This window comes from Rhinolophus sinicus, chromosome 17, assembly GCF_057876585.1.
Source record: "Rhinolophus sinicus isolate RSI-liver-muscle chromosome 17, RSI-T2T, whole genome shotgun sequence".
Classification (NCBI taxonomy): Eukaryota; Metazoa; Chordata; class Mammalia; order Chiroptera; family Rhinolophidae; genus Rhinolophus; species Rhinolophus sinicus.
Window position 1 is genome coordinate 155,008,502 of NC_142517.1, and position 21,406 is coordinate 155,029,907.

Genomic DNA, 21,406 nt, shown 5'->3' on the forward strand with positions numbered 1-21,406 from the left:
TAAAATGATTGTTGACTGTGGTTTTGAAAGGCCACATAAATTTTAACATTTCTAGTCTGGATTCTTTCAAACTTTCTGGTCATTTATTTGTACATAGTAAGTGCAATTCTTCACATCATCTATGGGAAGAAAAGAATTGCTAAAATGACTGGAATGGTTAAACAACCAAATGAAAGAGGGAATATAAGGAAGAGACATCACCTCCTATAATGTTTCAACCATAAATAATATTCAATAGTACCTATCACATACTGTCATTTACATCATCTCAACCAAAGGTCATAGACAATTGGACCAGAAATGCCATCTTGTAAAAGGGTAATCTGTGTCACAAAGATATTGACCTTGGGGAAATTACTGACATAGAGCCATCTATTCCCAAAACCTTACTCATTCCAAAGAACTGAACATACAAAAGAATAAAAACAAAGGATATGTTCTAAATGCAAAGTCTAGGTGGGGAAAAGGAAATATAAAATACATACGAGTATATAAAAAGGAACCTCCTTTTTCACAACTTTGGGACAGCCTTCTCTTCGTAGAGATCCCCAACCCTTGGGCGGAAGGAGGAGAACAGCAGAAAGGGCCCTTTCCAGTGGAAACACCCCTCTGGGACTGGTCTCCAGGCCTCAAGCCAGAACACTCTGCTCATGAAACAGCACAGCTGTTTGTGTGGGTGCAGTGCTCCCTGAGAAGGTCATTGTGGAAACAAGACACAAGGCCTGAGTAGGAACCAGTCTGAGTCAATAGTAATATAGCACCCTCTTCCTATTTTGCCAATTTCCTAAACCTGATCTGAAGACATGTCATTCCCCAAGATGAGATGCTTTACTCTAGGATAATGACTATCAACACTTAGGGCACACTCTGCCTTAACCCTCACATTGACACCCACTCTCTCTTTTTTTGCTATTAATACAAGTTGCGTAAGTATACACTTTCTCTTCTCTCTCTCTCTCTCTCTCTCTCTCTCTCTCTCTCTCTCTCTCCCTCCCTCCCTCCCTCCCCCCTCCTCCCTTACTCCCTCCCTCTCTATATATATATTCAAAAGAAACCTACCACATGGACGCATCTCCTAGACACACCATTCTTCCAGTATCCATTCACAAAAATGGGAGTAAGCCCAAGCCTGGCCCTCCACTCTCCTTCCTCTGTTCAACTCCTAACACCTAATCCCTAACCCAAATCCAAATCAAAACCCCACCTTGGTAAACACCCTTCAGATGGCATTTTTGCATAGCTGGGTGTCTCAGAGACTAGGATAGTGCAGGGAACATAACAGGCCCTTCATAAACAGGGAAATCTATTCAACTCCCCAGATGTATGTTGTCATCAGACATTTCCTTTTCTCCTTGGTCACACAGACAATCCAGAATAATTTTTCCACCACCATGACACACAGACAAACCTATCATCCATATTCCCCCACTCATACCCCAAAAAGCCAAGCTCTCAAAAGGCCCAGACGTTTCAGCAGGGCATTTTTTCCTTGGGCTCTGACTTTAAATCTCACCCTGATAATAAAGTTCTCAAGAGAGTCTCTTCCTTGTTCATTCCCGCATTCAAAGTTACAGTCCCACAGACTTAAGGCCTTGCCTCCCACAACAAAGACTAATTCAAAACACACCTCTGCTCCAGCGATATTGACTCCCATTTTCTCCAATCCTTATCCAAAAAGCACATGCACCAATTAAATTTCAACCCTCACCCCCCAAAGTGTACATGCTTTGTTATACCAGACTTTCATCAAAATACAACATTCCATGGAATAGTTCCGTACTGTCTGTATTACTGATGTATGTTATCAAGAATTCATCTGTTTCTTAGGGTATGTCCTCCATTCTTAAAGCTATAATCAGACATTACTAAACACATCACAGAAGTAGTAAAAGTGCAAAAAAAAAAAAAAAAAAGAAAGAAAAGAAAGGGAACAACAGTTGGGGGAAAATGTTTAGCTGTCTTCTCTGTTCATTGTCCTTCTCACTGCAAGTATCTGATTCTATAAATTTATTGCTTCTACCCTGCAAGAACAAGGTACTTTCTGCCTACTGAAGCCTCTCTTTGTTTTGTTGACTCAAAACTGGGAGGAAAGACGTTAAGAAGAGATAGGATTATTCTAGGATACACTGATATTTTTTGTTTGTTTTGCAAAATATATAATCATAATGGATCTCCCCATAGTTGCTTCATCTTTGAACTCTAATTTGCTTAAGTCAATCCCAAACTAGAAATTCATAAAGAAAGGAAATCATAAAAATAAACTCCACCTTCTAATCATCACTTACAAGTCATCTGCCTTCTGCGGCCAGAAGCCTCCAAACTGAGGAATTCACTGAAATAAAGAAGACACGTCGAGTCCTAAACTCCAATTACCTTTGCCACAGATTCTCTATATCACTTTCCTTTAGTAAAGGAGGTTGGCTTGGGTTGAAATGTGCAAGATTAAACAAGGTATTGAAGGAACCAGCCAACCCCCTTTTCACCCCAATACCACTACACCCCCTTCCAATTTCTAACTTAAAATTGATCATCTAGAATTGATCACATAGAATTCTCCCACCAGTTCTGTGAATAATTATAGCTCTCAGACTCTGTGCTTTACATATGTTCTCTCATTTAACTCATCCCAAAAGCCTGACAGGTAAGTTTTAACATTCCCATTACACAGCAATGAAAAACAAGTCCTTAAAGGAAAATAATGGCAAAGAACTATGTCTGTCAAAAGAGTTATTTAAAATAGGCCATGCTTATCCTTTGTTAATGTTGTAGGTTACTGAATATCTTAAAAGACTGTATGGATTTAGAACTCCTAAGATTTCTGAATCAGAAAAGTTTTAAATGCATACCTGTTTTTTCCCTGAATTAGCTTTGGGAAACAGGCCCGCTGACAACACCGATGTAAATGGAGAACAGCACAGCTCAGGAAAAGGGTTAGGAATAGACGGCATTTCCAGAACATCAAGATCTTTCTTTTTTCTCCTACACCAAGAGAACATAGGATGTAATTTACATAAAACAGAATGTAAAATTTAATTGCTGTGAGGATTAAAAAGTTAAGGCTAACATGTACCACTCTGCAACAACATTATCATATAAAGTATACAGCCAAGGTCTGTAATGTACTTTCTGTGGGTCAAAATAAAATATGTTCATTGATATAAATCAATCATCTATAGTATCCTATCCTTTCGTTTGTTTGTTTTTGTTTGGGGCCTTTAAAAAGTCACCAGGCATGGAAACCCCATTTGCAGCTCTTTGATAATTTTCCTGAAGCCAAAATACATACTGTAATAATAACTGATGCAAGAATCGTCCTGAGGAGTTAGATATTGTTATGCATCCATTAAATTGACAAGGTCTATAGAAATTTAGCGAATCCATCCCTATGCTATTTTACTAATCACTTTTGGAAGTTATGGTTTATTAATTATAGCTGTGGTTCATCTCACTTCAAATTTCATTCACAATGTTGCCCACACACAGTCTGTTGATGTCTCAAGTGCTTATAGATACTAAATCACAAGGCAGTGTTTTTGAGGAGGTAAGTGAATAGAACTAGTATAAATGTACTCTAGTCCACTGCAGAGTAATTTTAACTTTAGTGAAGTTGAAGCACTTTGAAAATCTGGGGAAAAGTACCATTTAAATGTATGACTATAAAGGGCTATAAATTTTTGTATTGTTGCAGCCTTTTTCTTTCCTAAAGTATGTGCAAAATTGTTAACTCTAAAGGCCCTTAAGTGCTGAATGCTGTGGAGATTGGGAAACCTTTTAAAGCCTCTATTCTTTCGTGTTGAACAGCAAGACTGCTCAAAAGTCATCTGTGCTTTGCTTCTCCAGGGTCGCTGCAGGACTTTATGTAGGAGGTGAACTCATTTATGCTACAATTTTTTAAATACATAAAATAAAAAAGGTTTGTTTTCAAAATGCAGGGCCATGATGGGTGGTCAGCCTGGAGCTTGGCCTCTTAGTTCACACCGATGGATAGAAGCGAGAGACCGGGAGCTCTCAATGAAACGGTGATGCTATTTATAAGGCTCTGCGAGATCGCAATGTCCTGCTGATCCAGTGAAGCCAGCTCAAAGGGAATTGTCTTCAGAGACTTTCACAAACTTGGCCCAGCTCTGGGCACATGGCTCACCCCCTAGGACCGCCTCCTCACCCCCTCGCCGGCTGCCAACCCAGGACACTCCCCCGCGCCCTCGGAGGGCTGCCTACCTGTCTGCAGCACAGCCACGGGTCCCGTCCGGAGGGGGCAAGAGCTCTCGCGCATGCAGCCAAGGGGCTGGCGCCAGGTCACGGGCGTCGCCCCTCCCCTGGGCAGCGCCGCACACCTGGGCGGCCAGCGGCGAGTCCCTGGCAGCCGCCCTACCCGCGGCGCTCTGCCCATCTTGAAGGGAAGTGGTCATTGTGGCCGGTCGGGGGGCTCCGGTGTCATGGGAGACCCGGCGCAGGGGAGAAGGAGGTCGGGTGGCGGGAGGCGAGGTGCCTGTTCGGCTGCCCGAGACTGCTGCAGGTGCGGTGGCCTCGCCGCCTGCGCTCCGGGCCCGGGCGGCTGAGACGCTCGGCCGAGCAGTCGGCGAGGCGGCGGGGGAGGGGAGGGGGCGGAGGAGGAGGGTGGGGAGAGGGGAGGAGCGGCCGGTGGGTGGGGGCCGCGGGCGGCGGGCGGCGGAGCGACGCGCGGAGGGGGCGGGGAGGGCGCCAAGCGCCTGGCGGGCCCCGCGCGGGGCCCGGGGCGCTCGAGGGCCCTGGCTTCTGTCCCCAGCGGCCCGCGCTGGGCCCTCAGTTGCCGGCGCCCGAGGTCCGGGCCGCCGCCTCTCCAGGTGGGCGCCGGAGCGCGAGGCTGAGCCCGGGGTCCAGGCGGGTCCCGCGCCGCTGGAGGCGGGGACCCAGCCGAGCCGGCTTTCGCGCCCGGCTAGCCTGGCGGACCGCAGGCGGGGTAGGGGGTCTGGGCTGCGCTGACCCCCGACCCTTCCATTCTTCCTGCTCTGCAATGTGAGATCACCTAAGCTGTTGCTGGGCCGCCATGACAGGCCCCACCGTGCAAGGAAGCCAGGGGGCCATGGGGCTAGTTTTGCCCCAGTCCGTCCCCCACGTGCTTTTTCCTCCTTCCACTCCGTAGCCGGTGACAGGGGCGGGGGAAATGGGGGATGGGGGGGAGCCGGGAGTACAGTCGGTACAGAAAACTGAGATGTTTGAGAATTCTTAGTAAGGCATGAGTAAGCCTGATGGTGTCTTGAGAATTAGAAAAATGATTAATTTTCTTTTAATAAGCGCAGCTCTCGTTTAATGAGTCCCCACTCTGCCTTCTATCCCCTCTCACAACAACCTCATAAGTTAGAGATGTACCCCATTTTACAGATAAGGAAATTGGGGAACAAAGCCATCAAGTACCTTCTGCAACATAGCACTAGTAATTGGCGCAGTCAAGCTTCCAACCCAGTTTCCTTCTCAAACCCAGACTGTTTGAAATAGTAATTACATTATGCTCACCCTCTCAAATGCAGCGACCCTACTCTGAAATTCTGGGTGATAGTATGTTTCTTGCAGTAATGCCCCCATCCCAGTGCACTGCTGAGGATTTCCAAATGGTTTACACGCTCTTTGTTCTTTGACCAAATTAGGTAACATTTGTCCCTGGCATCCATTTCACCAGGTTTTCTTAACCTCTACAACCTCTACCCAGGAAAGGCAAACACAACCTCCTGAAGAAACCCGCAAAACCCCCTCCATATCCGTGCATTCCCCCCACCCCTCCCACCCCATCACACACACACACACACACCATGCCATGGCACCAACCACTGCTGACACTCAGGGGTTACTAACTCCCAGAGTTTACATGGAGGAAACTAGGGGAAGCTCCATGGAGGCAGAAAATCTGAGTCAAAGAGCTTATGGAATCCAAGTTTTTCATTTTCCTGATGCCAAAATTAAGACCCAATAAAGAGCAGTACGTACTGGCTGGGGTCACCCGGTGGGTGTGATCTCCAGGACGTTTTATAACAATGTAATTGCCAAGCCAGGACAAAACAGTAGCTCTCCTGAGTGCTAAAATTAATAATACTAATCATGAGGATAGCTAACATCTATTGATGCTGTGTGCCAAGTAAAGCCCTCACATCCAATTCCCTGAATTATGGTCTGGATTCTATGGGTTTTTAAACCATGAAATGTAAAAGCATACAGATATGTGGAGGTCATTCCAGTAAAAAGAAAAAGATTTATGTACGCGTATTTGTGGATAATTTGAACCAAAGACGTAATGAAAGAAATAAACTTTTATCATCATCATCATCAACATCCTTATTTTCATCCAATTCTTGCAGGCAGCCATTTCTCCTCTGAAAATGATAGAGTTTAAGCATTCTAAACAGGAGAGTCAATGGCTGAAGTTTCTTTCCTCCCTACTTTCAACAACCCCACCCCCCCACCCCCACCCACCCCCCCACCCCCCCACCCCCACCCACCCCCCCACCCCCCCACCCCCACCCACCCCCCCACCCCCCCACCCCCACCCACCCCCCCACCCCCCCACACACACACACACACAAACAGCAAGCTGGTCTTTTTTGTTAAATGATAGGTGACAGCTGTGTATATCTTTGAAACCACTAGAAATACTTTTTCCCAATATTGTATCGTGCTCTACTTCCCAGCATAAATTTTTAACCTCAAGAAAAAGTATTCATTGGTTGGAATGAGATCTCAATTGTGTCTCCCCTCTCCAGGCATTTTCTCACTTAGTAAAAATCCAGGGAGTATCCATTTACAGGCTTTATGCTTCTCCTTTAATCCCTATGGGTAAAAATTATAATACCTACAGTTATCAGGGGCCAAAAAGAAAAGAAGTCTCTAAGGAATGAGAACCTAAATAGTTTTGTCTTGTAAACTATTGTTAAATATTTAATTTATGCCCAGATACCTTGAGGATTTGTACCAAGAATTATTAGAATTAGCTCATTCACATTTTTGAAGCAAGCCAACAAAAGAATTAGTTTTTGAATCCAAGAGGTTTACAAAAAATGATTCTAAATAAAGCATTATGCAATGTACAAGGTGCACAAGACTATCAGACCTAGTACAGCCTAAGAGAATGCAGAGACATTCTTTTATCAAAAGAAGAGTTAAAAAAGGAGATTTTCCTTCCCATACATGACAAAGTTTGCTGAAACAATAAGGTAAATATCTTGGTACCCAACAACAAGTTCTCCCAGAGTGGCTGTTGTTCCTTTTACCTTAAGCCTATAAGATTGCAAAGGAAGCAGTTTATCTCCTGGCTCCTCCCCCCCACCCCCCATGAGTCTTTTCTGCCCTTTTACACCTCCCTCACCTGTCTCTCCCCAGGGATCCTAGCCTTCCTAGCTCTCAAGAAAAATGTGTCCTTGCTTTACTCCCTTTCTTATCAAATCAAATTTCTTAACCCTTTATATTGGGAAGGATAATACACGTACAGAAAAGAAGTTCACAAACAAAATTGCGTGATGACTTACCACAAGGTAAACACTGATGTCAGATTATGAAAGCATTACTCTCAGTCCTCCAAAAGCCCCTCCCACCAATCCAGATCTTCATAACAATGGACTCATAACCGTAAGTATCCATCCCTAAGCACAATAGAGTAGTTTGTCTGGTGTTGACCTTTATATAAATGGAATCATACAATATGACCCTTGTGCATATTATTTGCGATATTCTTCCATGCTTTTACAAGCTAGTGCAGTTTTTTCATTGTACTGTATGTAAATACCACAATTTATCCATTCTACTGAAAAACATCTGGGCTATTTCCAGTTTTTGACCATTATTAATACTGCTGCAATGAACATTTGGCACACTTCTCTTGGTAAACAAGTGCATGCATTTCTGGATGGTCTATATACCCTAGTAACACTGTGAGGTTGTGATACCATGTTTCCCCAAAAATAAGACCTAGCCGGACCATCAGCTCTAATGGGTCTTTTGGAGCAAAAATTAATGTAAAACCTGGTATTTATTATATTATATTGTTATACCTGTTCATATAGTAAAATAAGACCGGGTCTTATAGTAAAATAAATTAATTATACCAACTTCCACACCACTAGCAATACATAAGTTTCCCAAGTTCTTCTATCCTTAAAAATTGGAATATTATTAGAATATTTACAAAAGACATTCTGGTGAGTGTATAGCAGTATCTCATGGTGGAATTTGACTTTTCTTTATGACTCAATGAGGTTGAGCACCTTTCCACATGATTATCTGCCATGTGGACATCCTCTTTTGATAAGTACTAATTCAAGCCTCCCACCCATTTTCATGATGGGGTTGTCCGTCTTTTTCTTATTCTTTTTTAGGAGTTCTTTTTGTACTCTAGTTACCAGCTCTTTAATTACCTTTTGTAAGCATATTCTACCATTCTGTGTCTTGCATCTTAGACCTCTTATGGTATCTTTTGATAAACAGAAGTTCTTAAGTACAATATAAGCAAATTTATCTTTTTATAATTGTTTTATGTACTGCTTAGAAATTTTCCCTAAATATTCCAAAAATTTATTGTTTTACCTTTCACATTTAAATCTCTGATCCACCCGAGACTGATTTTTTGTGTGTGGGTCCAGCTATATGAGTTTTTTTTCAATCAACAATTTGAAAAAACTCCCAGAAGAACTGTGTACCCTAAAACAGACGAAGTGAATGGACAGTATGGATAAGTATAGTACAATATTTGTACAATAAATATATTTTCTTTCTTATGATTTTCTTATATCATTTTCTTTTCTCTAGCTTACTTTATTGTAAGAATACAGTATATAATACATATACAAAATAGGTATTGATCTACTGTCTATGGCATCAGTAAGGCTTTCAGTCAACAATAGGCCATTAGTTGTTAAGTTTGGGGGAAGTCAAAAATTACACATGGATTTTCTCAGAGTCAGCTGTGTCTTTAATTTGCTGCAATCATGTTTTATGGTTTTCTGCATAGTTACCTTGCACATATGTATTGTTAGACAAGTCCTTAGATATTTGATGTTTTTATATTATTTTTTTTATTTTGTATTTTTTATACTATTTTAGATAACTTTAAAATTTGATTTTCTATCATTTGTTGTGATGAGAAAAACAACTGATTTCTGTATTGATCTTTTTAATCCACACTTTCACACTTTAATTCTAAAAATTTAACTGAAAACATTTTTAGATTTTCTATATACATGACCATTCTATAATTAATGACATTTTTCTTTATTGTCTTTCTAATTTTTATATCGTTTATGCCTTTGTCTAGTCTTACTATATGGCTTAGGAATTTCAGTACAAAAGATTCTAGTCTTATTTCTGACCTCAAAAGGATAGATATTAAATATAATACTGTCATACCTTTATTATAGATACCCTTTATCAGTTAAGGGGAGAAGATTCCCTCATATTTCTTATTTGCTAAGAATTTTTATCACAAATGGATATTGAATATTATTAAACAGCTTTTCTGCACCTACTGAGTTGATTATATGGTTTTCCTCCTTCATTCTATTAAAGTAGTGAATTATGTTGTTGTTTTTAAATGGTAAACTAAACTTACATTCATAAAATAAACCCTACCCATTCTTTTTTATATATTTTTTTTATGTTTGCTGATATTTTGTGTATAATGTTTTCACCTATGTTCATAAATGAGAATGGCCTGTAATTTTCCTTTCTTGTAATATTCTTATGAGGTTTGTTGTAGGGTTGTGATGGCCTCATCAGAGAGTATATAATATTGGGGTTATTTGTTCCTTAATAGCTGATACACTTTACTTGTAAAGCCGTGTGGCCCTGTGGCTTTCTTTGTGGGAAAGCTTTTAAGAAATGACTCAGTGTTTCATAATTTAAGAGGAGTATTCTGAATTATGTCTTCTAGTGTCAATTTTGACAAACAGTATTTTCTAGAAATGTATCTTACATTGAAATTTTTAAATGTTTTAGTACAAAATTATTCATATTTTCCTCTTAACATTTAGTACCTAAAGGCTTCATTGTGTTGCTCTTATTCCTAACATTGGATATTTATTTGTGCCTTCTCTCTTTTTTTATGTATTATATTCACCAGAATTTATCAATTTTAAAGCTTTTCAGGAATGACCTTACTTTGTTTGTTCTATCTTGTTTATTTCTATTTTTACTTTTTCTATTTTCCTCCTTTTACTTTGTTTTTACTTGCTGTTCTTTTCCCCCCCTACATTTTGACATGGATGCTTATAGCTCATTAATATTTAGCTCATCATATTTTCTAATATTCACATTTTAAGACATATATTTCCTTCCAGGTATGACCTTAGCTATATCCCTCTAATTTAATAAGTTGTATTTTCACTATCATTCAGTTCAGAATATTTTATAGTTTCCATTGTAGTAGAGATTTTTCTACTGTCTTTTTGTTTTGTTCTTTTTTAAATATATCATTTAATTACCTTGTTGTCACAGAATATTCTCTGATTTCAGTCTTTTGAAACTTGTTGAAACTAGCTTTATGGCCCAGCATAAGGTTAATATTTATATTATGTGTGTGGTTGAAAAGAAGGTGTGTTCCACAGTTAGATTCATTGTTATATGTAATATGTCACTTAGGTCAAATGTGTCAACAATGTTGTTTAAATTCTCTGTATTTGTACTGATTTTATTTGTTCTATCATTTCCTGAGAGATATTATATTAAAATATCCCACTATGATTGTAGGCTTTTTATTTTTATGTTATTTTTGCTTTGTATGTTTAAAGGTTATATTTTAGAGGTTCATTTTAGTATATTAATTTACAAATTTAAAATTATTAGGTCTCCTTGGTAAACTGAAGCATTTAATATTTTTAAGTGTCCTCCTTTATCTCTAGTAACTTTCTGCCTTCAAGTCTTTGTCTATATGAATCAGTTTGGCTGATATTTTATGGTAAGTAACCTTTTTGCACACTTTCAGTGTCCATATTTTTTTATCTCCTTACTTTAGAAGTGTCTTTTCTAAATGACATGTGATTAGGACTTTTTGCTCATTTGGTTTTTATCCAAGATTCAAGGTATGACAATTAAGTTTGCGAACTTGTTGCAAAGATGTTGCTAACCTTTTTTTTGCTATCAGAGGGATTATTCATTATGAATTTGTACCACTGGACAAATAGTTAACCAGGTTTACTATTTGGAAGTGCTAAAACGGTTGCATGAAAAAGTTAGACGACCTGAACTTTTCGCCAAAAATTCATGGCTCTTGCATCATGACAATGCACCAGCTCACACGGCACTGTCTGTGAGGGAGTTTTTAGCCAGTAAACAAATAACTGTATTGGAACACCCTCCCTACTCACCTGATCTGGCCCCCAGTGACTTCTTTCTTTACCCAAAGATAAAGGAAATATTGAAAGGAAGACATTTTGATGACATTCAGGACATCAAGTGTAATATGACGATAGCTCTGATGGTCATTCCAGAAAAACAGCTCCAAAATTGCTTTGAAGCATGGACTAAGCACTGGCGTTGGTGCATAGCTTCCCAAGGGGAGTACTTCGAAGGTGACTGTAGTGATATTCAACAATAAGGTATGTAGCACTTTTTCTAGGATGAGTTCGCAAACTTACGTGTCAGACCTAATATATATTTTTTAATCCATTTATGAGTTAATGGACATTTGGATGGTTTCCTCTTTTTAGTTATTGTGAATAATGCCACAATGAACATTTGCGTACAAGTTTTTGTGTGGACATATGTTATTATTCCTGTTTGGAATTGTAGAGCCATATGGAAACTCTGTGTTTAATCTCTTGAGGAACTGCCAGAATATTTTCCAAAGTGTCTTCACCATTTTACTTTCCCACCAGTAATGTATAAGAATTCCACTTTCTGCACATTTTGACTAACACTTGTTATTATCTGTCTTTTGATTATAGCCATCTCAGTGGGTCCCTAGTGCAGTCACATTATGGTTTTGACTTGCATTTCCCAGGGGGCTAATGATATTGCACATCTTTTCTTGTGCCTATGGGCCATTTATATATCTTCTTTGGAAACATGTCTGTTCAGAAACTTTCCTCATTTTTTTAATTGGTTCATTTGTCTTCTTATTATTGACTGGTAAAATTTTTTTACATATTCTAAATACAAGTCAATTATAAGATTTGTAACTTGCAAATATTTTCTCTCATTTTGTGGGTTGTCATTTCATTTTTGACATCTTTAAATCACAAAGTTTTTAATTTAATAAAGTCCTATATTTTTTTCTTTTGACTCTGTGCTTTTGGTGTCACCATTAAGAAGGCCAAGGTGAAAAAGATATACTATATATTCTTCTAAGAATATTAGAGTTTTAGCCCTTACATTTAAGTCTGTGATACATTTTTGTATATGATGTAAGAATGGAGTCCAATTTTATTATTTTACATGTGTATGTCCAGTTGTACCAGCATCATTTATTGAAAGTACTGGTTATTATTTTTGCTTTTTGGATTTTTTTGTTTTGTTTTGTTTTATTATTGAATTGTCTTGGAATCTTTGTCAAAAATCAATTGACTGTAAATATGAAGGTTTATTTCTGAACTTTCTATTCTATTCCACTGATCTATGTTTTTCTTATGTTAGTACTATACTTTTTATTATTGTAGGTTTGTAGTAAGTTTTGGAATTGAGAATTGTGAGAACAACTTTGTTCTTTTTTTAGGATTGTTTAAGCTATTCTGAGTCCCTTGAAATTCCTCTTGAATTTTGATATCAGCTTATCGGTTACTGCAAGGGAGCCAGCTGAGATTTTGATAGGGATTACGTTGAATCTGTGGTTCAATTTTGGAAGTATTGTCCTCCTAAAAATATTGTCTTCCAATCCATAGACATGGGATCTCTCATCGTTAGCTCTTTTTTAGTTTCTTTCAACAATGTTTTGTAGTTTCCAGATTATAAATGTTGTACTCCTTTTCTAAATTTATTACTAAGTACTTCATCTTTTTTATGTTAATGTAAATGGAATTGTTTTCTTAATTTCATTTTTGTGTTGTTCATTTCTAGTTTATATAAATAAAATTTATTTTTGTATATTGAGCTTGAACCCTGCAATCTTTCCAAACTAATGTATTAGTTCTAATAGTTTTTTTGTTTTTATTTTACTAGATTCCTTAGTATTTTATGTATACAATATCCTGCCATTTGCAAATAGAGACAATATTAGTTCTTCATTTCCAATCTAGAGACTTTTTTTTTTTTTTCGGCCTCTCTTTCTTCTTCTTTTCTTTTTGCCTAATTGCCCTGGCTAGGAACCTCCAATACAATGTTGAATAGAAGTAGTGAAAACAAATATCCTTGTCTTGTCTCTTACCTAGGGGAAAATATTCAATCTTCAGCATTAAATATGATATTAGCTGTGGGTTTTCGCAGATCGCTTTTATCAAGTTGAAAAGGTTAACTTCTATTCCAAATTTTTGAGTATTTTTATTATGAAGAAGGGTAGGATTTTGTTAAATGTTCTTTTTCTGTTCACCTTCGTATTTAAATGATTTGTTTGGCTATACAATTCTTAGTTGGAAATGCTTTCATTCAGCACTTTAAATATGGTCCTGAATTGCTCTGGCTTAATTGTTTATAATTGGGAAATCAACTCAGTATAATTGTCATTAATTTTGAATGTAATTTGACCCCTATCAACTCCCTTAAGATTTCCTTTTTTCTTGGTTTTCAGCAATTTTACTGTGATGTACCTACGTCAGGATTTCTTTGTATTTATTTCTTACAATTTGTAAGTGCTCTTAAATAGTGACATAATTTGTGTGTGTGTGTGTCAGTTTGGAAATATTTTCAGCCATTATCTCTTTAAATTGTGCTTCTTGCCCTTTCTCTCTTTTCTCCCTTTCTGGGATTCTAATTATACACACTTTAGATCTTACTTGTCTTTTAACCTTTTTCATGTATTATCAACTTTTTAATTTCTTCCTGCTTTATTTTAGGTATTTTTTTCCTGACAAATCTTTATTCAGCTGAGTCCAAGATATTAATAAACCCATAACAAAAATACATAATTTTGGTTATCTTACTTGTTGAAATTCTCCATCTTATTTCATCTCCTTGAAAATAATAGGTGTTTTTTAGAAAATGTGACTGATAATGCCAATATTTGAAGCCACTGACTGTCTGCTCTTTCTGCTATATTTTATTCATGTCTTATTTTCTCTTTGAGCACCTGGTTATGTATTTTCATAACTTTAAGAAATATTTGAAGGCCTAGGATGATGCTAGCGTCCTTTAGAAAAGATTATATTTACTTCTGCCGGGTTCCTAAAGCATGAGCACTCTGGAGTTACCTCATCTGGAGCTGATGCAAAGCTGAGCTCTAGGTCCCCTAAAAGACTTACCTACTTCTGATTTGCCGTTACTGCTATAGTGCATCCTAAATCAACGGGTGTTAACCAGGTCTCCTTTCTCTGCATTGATAATGCCCTATTGTCATAGCCCTCACAAGAGTATAAAAAGTTGCTCAGCCTTCCTACTATCCTCTAGAATCGATAAATGCTTTATTTGATATCTTTTCATCAAATTTTAACCTATTATATTTTATTCCTTTAGACAGGATTTCTATAGCCCCCTTGTTTACAGCTAGCTCTGCTAGCAAAGCAATTTGTAATTGTGGGAAAGGCTGAAGCATCTTCCATCTAATCTAGGAGCCATATTTTTTTCAGTGACTTTTAAAAGATTAAGTCCACACCTGAGTAACATAAAGCACCAGAGGGTAACACTAACAATTTAAGTTCTATTTAGACAGAAGGGTGGTGATGTGGTCAGCTAGTGCAGGACCTACTTTATAAAAACACACTCTATTGGGGATCCCATTATCTTCCATTAAGTGGCCTTCTGCCATGAATGGCCATTTTAAATAATCTTTGTGCTTAATTTAAAATGAAACTTCTAGGAGCAATAACTGAGTTCACATGCAAAGCTACCTGTACTTCTTCTACATTTATTAGTTTGTCTCCTATGACAGCCTTCAGAGGCTCAATCCGATTTATGTAAAAATTTTGCATGGTTAGAAGTTCCTGTAGGGCCCCGTGTAAGTCCCATTACTACAAATGTTTCAGCAAATGTATAATATTCCTGCCAGTGTTGTTCTTGCTTTGCTGGAAGAAATGTGTGACTCCAAAACTATCAGTTGGACATTTTTATGAGCTACATTCAGTACAATATAACTTTTTTTTAAGCGGAAAAGAAAACCCCAGCAGTACTCCCGAGTGCATGCTTAATTCTCCAGCTCTGGAAGCGTGATTTTTAGTGAGTGCCTATCAACACACCTGTGCCTGCCTGCCTTTATTAGATCAAAAACGTGCACTCTCTTAGACTCCTCAGCTACAGATGGGTCACAGAGATTCTGCCACTGACTTTTTAAAGTGTAAAATGCAGCTATTCTATATTTCAACTTTTATTACTTTCAGTGACTGGATGTAGTTCCCTTCTTATCAATTATTTTTTGAAATATTAAACAAATGAAGTATGTCTTATTTAAACAGCAATGCCAGGAAAACCAAAGGCTACCCTTTGAGTGAATGTCTTAAGCATTTAAGTTACTTTAAAAAAAGCAAAAGAAAAACGTTCAGATGGGACAAGGTATAGACATGAAAATTCACTTAAGGAACATTCTGCAGGACTTGAAATCTCAAGTAACAGCTTTTAAACCAGCAATGCGCCATGTGTTCAGGCTTACGGAAATCGGACAGTATAATTAAAGAAATGCTAACATACACTTCTTTTTCTAAAGATTCTCTTTTAGCTCACATTCTAAGGAAGTTAGATTTTCCAAGGAAATCAGAATATACCTGCAAAATTGGAATGCTTGTGTAGTCAGTCTCAATGTCAATATGGTAGTACATTTAAGCATGTATACAGATCCCAAAAGTTTGCATTCTGTGTGTGATCACTACTCTTGGCTTTCGTTTATTTTGCTTTCCTTATTGTCAGCATTGACTTTGACTTCTTGCTGCATATATTTGGTTGTTGCTGTTATTTTTATTGTTATCTTGCAGGATGTTTTCAAGTCACCCCCAACCACAACCCCAATCAAATGTTTTTGGAATGAACCAAGTGATGGATAGATGGATATATAACAAAACAGGGATGCACTCCTTAAAGGTGGGGATATGTTTTGAGAAATGAGTCATTCGGTGATTTCTTTGTTGTATGAACATCATAGGGTGAACTTACACAAACCTAGATGGTATAACGTACTCCTGTAATTGTATGTGCGGTACTTTTATACGCCTGGCAGGGTGAAGGTAGGATTGTCTACACCAGCATCACCACAAACACTTGAGTAATTGCAGTGTGAGCCCTGGCCTTCTCTTTTTGTAAAGCAAGTGCCTGACTTAAGCTTTGATTGCTCAGGCCTCCACTTCAAAGAGGCATCCACTTCGACAAAGGCTATCTTGAATAAACACCTTGCCAGCCACTGGACTTGATAAAGAGCCAGGATTAAGAGCCAGGCTGCCTCTCCCACTGAGACGCCTTTGTTTTAGATCTTGGTTGATTTGATAACTGATGATTTTGGGGGCTACTTGTTTTTTCTCTTCCCACACTTTAAAGTATTATGTTTTAAATTGACCAATTCAGAGTGAATCTGTAAAGCTTTTGGCCCCCAACCTCAACCCCAATCAAAGCTGTGCCCCAGCCTCCTGCTCATTCTGCCTCACTCTGTGCCCCTGGCCTGCCTTGTACACTCCCAGGCCTGTAAGTAAGAAATTATTTTCTTCTTCCAAGTTTCCTAACAGTTATCACTGAAGGGTGTCTTGCAATCATAATAGGCACCATAAGGGTTGGTCCAGTTGTCACATTGGTTTGGAAGGGGAAGACATCTGTGGAAGCTCCCAGGTCCCAGGTGAGTGCCCCCAGGTGCTACTATGGATAGACTGAGCTGGACAAAACAGTAATGCCTGCTCTAGGACCTCTCCAGTATGGTTACATCACAAGGCAACAGGAATTTTTCAGCTCTGTTATAATCTTATGGGACCACCATCGTATATGCGATCCATTGTTGCCGGAAACATTGTTATATGATGCCTAAGAGTAATAATTAACAGCTTATAATTATTACTACCTACTCTAGAGTTTTTAAAACAGCTAAATGGACTACAAAGTGGGTATGGACAAAGCCAGAGAAACGGTATTTTGTTAAGACTATTCTGACCCTATATTTTCCCTTCTACTCATGCCCAGTCAGTTTGTCTCGGGGATCTCTCTTTACTGAACATTCGAATATCAAAGGGATAGGAGGAACTAGAGATAAGAGTTCAATCTCTCGTCTGCTGCAACCTGAGTACTACTTAAGTCTCATGCCAACTAAGGCCTGCGTCCCATGTCCTCTTCCCATCCCCAAACATCTGTCTTATATAAGGGGGTTTACCCAATGTGCAGATCATGCCTAGATAATATGCATGCCTTTACTTAAGGGTAAGACGAGTCATTCATTCCTTTCTTAAACGTACATGCAGAGTGGATTGTCTACTGGCTATGGTGTTCTAATTGAAAGCCAAACCAGGCCTTGTCTCAGCCTTCAAGAAGTTTAGATACTAGATTGGCAAACACATAATTTTATAGGACTACAATCCACAACTTAAAGGTAGTTGTGGAAATAATGACATTTTAGTCTCAATGCTAAAATGTTTGACCCTGAGCTGCTATTTTGCCTAATGGCAGATACTCGGTTGAGTTCATTCTTTCTTATGCAGTGATTTCTCTTTGTCACTTGAGGATTCATAAGTCCTGATCAAAAGTCCAGACTTCTATTCCTTTCTCTCATTATCCTCAGCCTCACCGTGAGATAACATCTTGTACAGTGATCTGTGGCAAGCACTTTCATTCCTACCTTTAAGATCCATAGAAATAGTTGGAAATATCTTTATTCTGAAATTTTTTCAGAAATTGAGGAAAATAGGAGAATGGTATTATTCTGGGTATTATTCTCTTGAACTTGATATTCCTGGTGCAATCTCTTTATACACATATATTAAGAAAGAAAGTCTATCTTCCTGTTTCAGAGATTGACCCATCTGGCTATCAGACCCAAGTCCACCAAACTTTTAATCTTTTCTACTTCTCTTTCTGATTCCATACAGCTACCTGGTTAGACCATGTTGAGGGGTCAGTTTGTTTGACAGTTACATTTTCAGTTTAAATAAGAAATTGTTTTTCTGGTTTCATACATCAGTGTTAAGGGTGTTGTTAACAAGAGTCATATCCGTCAATCCAATCCATTCCAGGTCATTTCTGAATCTGCAAAGTAGAGGACTGGATTCTAGGCTGAGGTGAATTTAGACTCTAATACTGTTAGCTCCATGAAGGCAGGGACTGTGTTTATCTTGTTTATCATGCTCTAAAGTGCCTGCTCCTTTGTTGGCATTTGATATATCTGAATGAATGCAAATTCTACCTTCTCAGGCTTCTTGGTAGCCATTTAACTGTCCTCTTTCCTGATGACATCAATGACACCACACAGGATTTCTTTTGAACTTCTTATTAAACTGTATTATTCCCATTTTGTAGATGTGAAAACCAAGACTTAAAGTAGTTAGATAACTTTCATATTTCCACAAAGCTAACAGAATGATTTCGGAATCTAGACATCGAAAGTTCCAAAGCCCATACCCTTTCCATTACATCATGGTGCCCATAGGAATAAATCAACAGTTAGAGATCATAGCTAAGGTCGATCTATCAGATAAAGCTTCTAAGCAAAGATTTAATTTGAACTACGTTTTTAAGGTTGCACATTACTTCAAGCGAGAGACAAGATGCATGATATCAGCAAAGATGAAGGGACAAGGTACTGCATGTTATATTGGGGAAATATTAAGTAATAAAATGTCACTGTGTATCAGCTATAAGTGATAGGATGATGGGCAATGAATCTAGATAAGTATAACATCATTAAATTCATGAACAGCAGACTAAGAAATTTGAACATTCATCCATAAGTAAACCAATGCAAACAAAGGTTTTGAAAGAAGATATGAAACATAATTAAAGCTATGCTTCAAATTGACGTGTTCCTCGGTTGGAAATAAGAAGACTAGTTAATATGTTATGGATAACAGTGCATGTGATGATCGTAAGGATGGGACCATAAGAGAGGAGGCAGAGGATTCAAAGAGCTCTGAGTCTCAAAGCAGCATAGGTAGGCAAATGGAGCATTAACAGAAACAGAGGACTTGAAATGATAATGGAGGAAGATCATGCTTTTGGTTTTGTAGACATTAAGTTTGTATTGCTTGCAGTATATCCACATGTAGATGACCAGCAGAAAGTCTGAATGTGAGCCTGTAGCTTGAAAAGTCTCAGCTTGAGTCACTTATTTGGGATCCTGCAGGGAGGCAGTAATTGAAATCATAGGGTAAATGAGATTATCAGAGGCAAGGGTATGAAAAGTAAAGAGTAAAGGCTTGAACAAACCTCAGGCGGGAACATTTAGGAGGCAGAAGGAAGAAGGAGAAGCCTCAAAGTAGACAGAGAAGGCACAGTCAAAGAGGTAGGTAGTTATTACTTCCCTCAGGGGGTTATTTCTGCTAGCTTCAAGACTGAGAACTACTGTCTTCGTTTAATGATAGAAGATGATGAAAATAGCTAGGAGGAAGTAAGTTGGTAAATATGGATTAGGCCAAGGCAAATTTGATGCGCTGAATAGAATTTTTTTGTGGCCATTTACTTTTAAAACAATTTTTACAATGCTACTTCAAAACTGGTTTATTTTCCCAGGCTTTCTACCGCCTATTTTGAATAAAAGTAATAGGCAATGCTAATGGATGATGGATTCCTCATTAATTCTTAAAACATTCCAGAATGTTCTAAGTCAAGCTTTAGACTTGCTTGATTCAAATATGAATTGAATTATTAGCAATTGATGTTATAATATACTTTGCATTGAAAATAATTAATTGAATGACTTTAATCTCAGCTATTAATATACTCTTTTATTTTTCTAATATTTGTCTCTGAAATACTAATCCCTCTTTACCCTCTGGTTTCCAATCTTTAGTAAGTTAGATAATGTCACTTTACTTTTAAAAAATTCCAATTTGACATAAGTAATATATGCTTCTCTGTCTTTTCATAATGCTTTAAGTCACAGAGATGCTATTCTGTGTTCAGATATTTTTGATAAGCACACAGAATATTTCTATTGTTTCAATATGTGATACTTTTACAGAAAGCAAACAAAAAATAACTTTATTGCTCAAGATCAAAATTTACTCACTCAGTTTTAGTAAGACTGCATATTTCACAGCTTTTTAAAATATATTTGCTAATCTGGGCTTGTTCTATTTGAATAATAAACAGAGGCTTTGGAACAAGCCTCAGTAGTAATATCTATTATTAATTTTAACTGACATCAGAACCCCTGAAAGGAATATGTATAAATGCATAGATTATTTAGAAAGTGTCCGTAATATCTATGTTTATTTGTTATTGTTTTTTTTAAAGAACAGTTTGATTGGCAAAAATAAGAAAAGGAATCAATATCATAGTAAACATGTTTAGGAGAAGGCAACTACAGTAAAAAGTTAAAAAAAAAAAAAAGACGAGAAACACCCAATGGCAATTTAACAGAGTGATATCCAAAGTCATATAACTCATTATAGTGAAGATGAAAAAACTGTAATTATTTCTTGCCTAAAAATTGGAAAATGAATTTGGTCGTACTAGTCTTTAATATAGATGTTTACAGTGCATCCTCACTTCTTGTATATATCAGCAAGGAATAGATCATACAATGTTTGCAGGGTATACTGAAAGCATACTGTGACATCCAAAGTTTTTTGAGAATTACTCCATCACTCCTGGGTTCCCTTTCAGCATTTGCCATGTATTGCAATTTCCTTGTCCCATTCAATGACCTTTAAAATGTATGACTTTAAGTATTACAACTTTTAAATACTTTCTAATGAGGAGGACAATGACCACCAAATTGTCTTTTGCTACTAAGAAGTGCACAAGTTATTTCATTGAAGTACTCATTGTTGAAATTAAAGGTGAGTTATACACATTTCTTTTACAAATTAAATTAGTGCTCCAAATTTGCTGAACTTTGCTGCAGTACAAGTAGGTGTGTCTTAATAAAATGCTACCTTGTAGATATTTTTTGAGAAAATACATATTTTAATCCATCCCCTCAAGATAAAGTTGATATTTAACAATGAGTTCTTCACTGTCTTTGGGAAAAACTCATTAATACAGAGAAAGAATTTTACAAATGAATCTTCAGAGATGTTTCCATTGTTATGTGGTTTTGCTGAACTTTAACAACAGATATAAATATGTCATCTATAAGTACTGTCATAGCTGCTCTTAATTAAAACATAACTAACATTTTATAATCTGTCCAAAAACTTTCTAAATGAACATTTCAGTGGATCTTGAACTCATTGCTAAAAATATA

At 37.7% G+C, this 21,406-nt stretch overlaps 1 protein-coding gene and 1 long non-coding RNA gene across 6 annotated transcripts in view; one reads left to right on the forward strand and one right to left on the reverse strand.

Moving 5' to 3' along the window:
- Positions 1 to 5,026, reverse strand: part of GRB14 (growth factor receptor bound protein 14) — a 115,488-nt gene extending 110,462 nt beyond the window's left edge. Inside the window, exons 1-2 of one of the 2 annotated variants that reach the window (XM_088794686.1) lie at positions 4,219 to 5,026; positions 2,847 to 2,979 (exon numbers count right to left, since the gene is read on the reverse strand). In XM_088794686.1, coding sequence (XP_088650812.1) covers positions 2,847 to 2,979; positions 4,219 to 4,409 — 324 coding nt within the window. In that variant the 5' untranslated portion in view covers positions 4,410 to 5,026. The remainder of the gene's footprint in view (positions 1 to 2,846; positions 2,980 to 4,218) is intronic. The other variant, XM_088794687.1, reaches the window with a different exon arrangement.
- Positions 5,027 to 6,538: 1,512 nt separating this feature from the next.
- LOC109445174 (uncharacterized) overlaps positions 6,539 to 21,406 on the forward strand; it is a 43,104-nt gene continuing 28,236 nt past the window's right edge. For 2 of the 4 annotated variants that reach the window (XR_012497813.2, XR_012497812.2), the window contains exons 1-2: positions 6,539 to 13,732; positions 16,005 to 16,110. This is a non-coding gene — a long non-coding RNA (uncharacterized LOC109445174). The remainder of the gene's footprint in view (positions 13,733 to 16,004; positions 16,111 to 21,406) is intronic. The other 2 variants (XR_016019561.1, XR_012497814.2) reach the window with 2 other exon arrangements.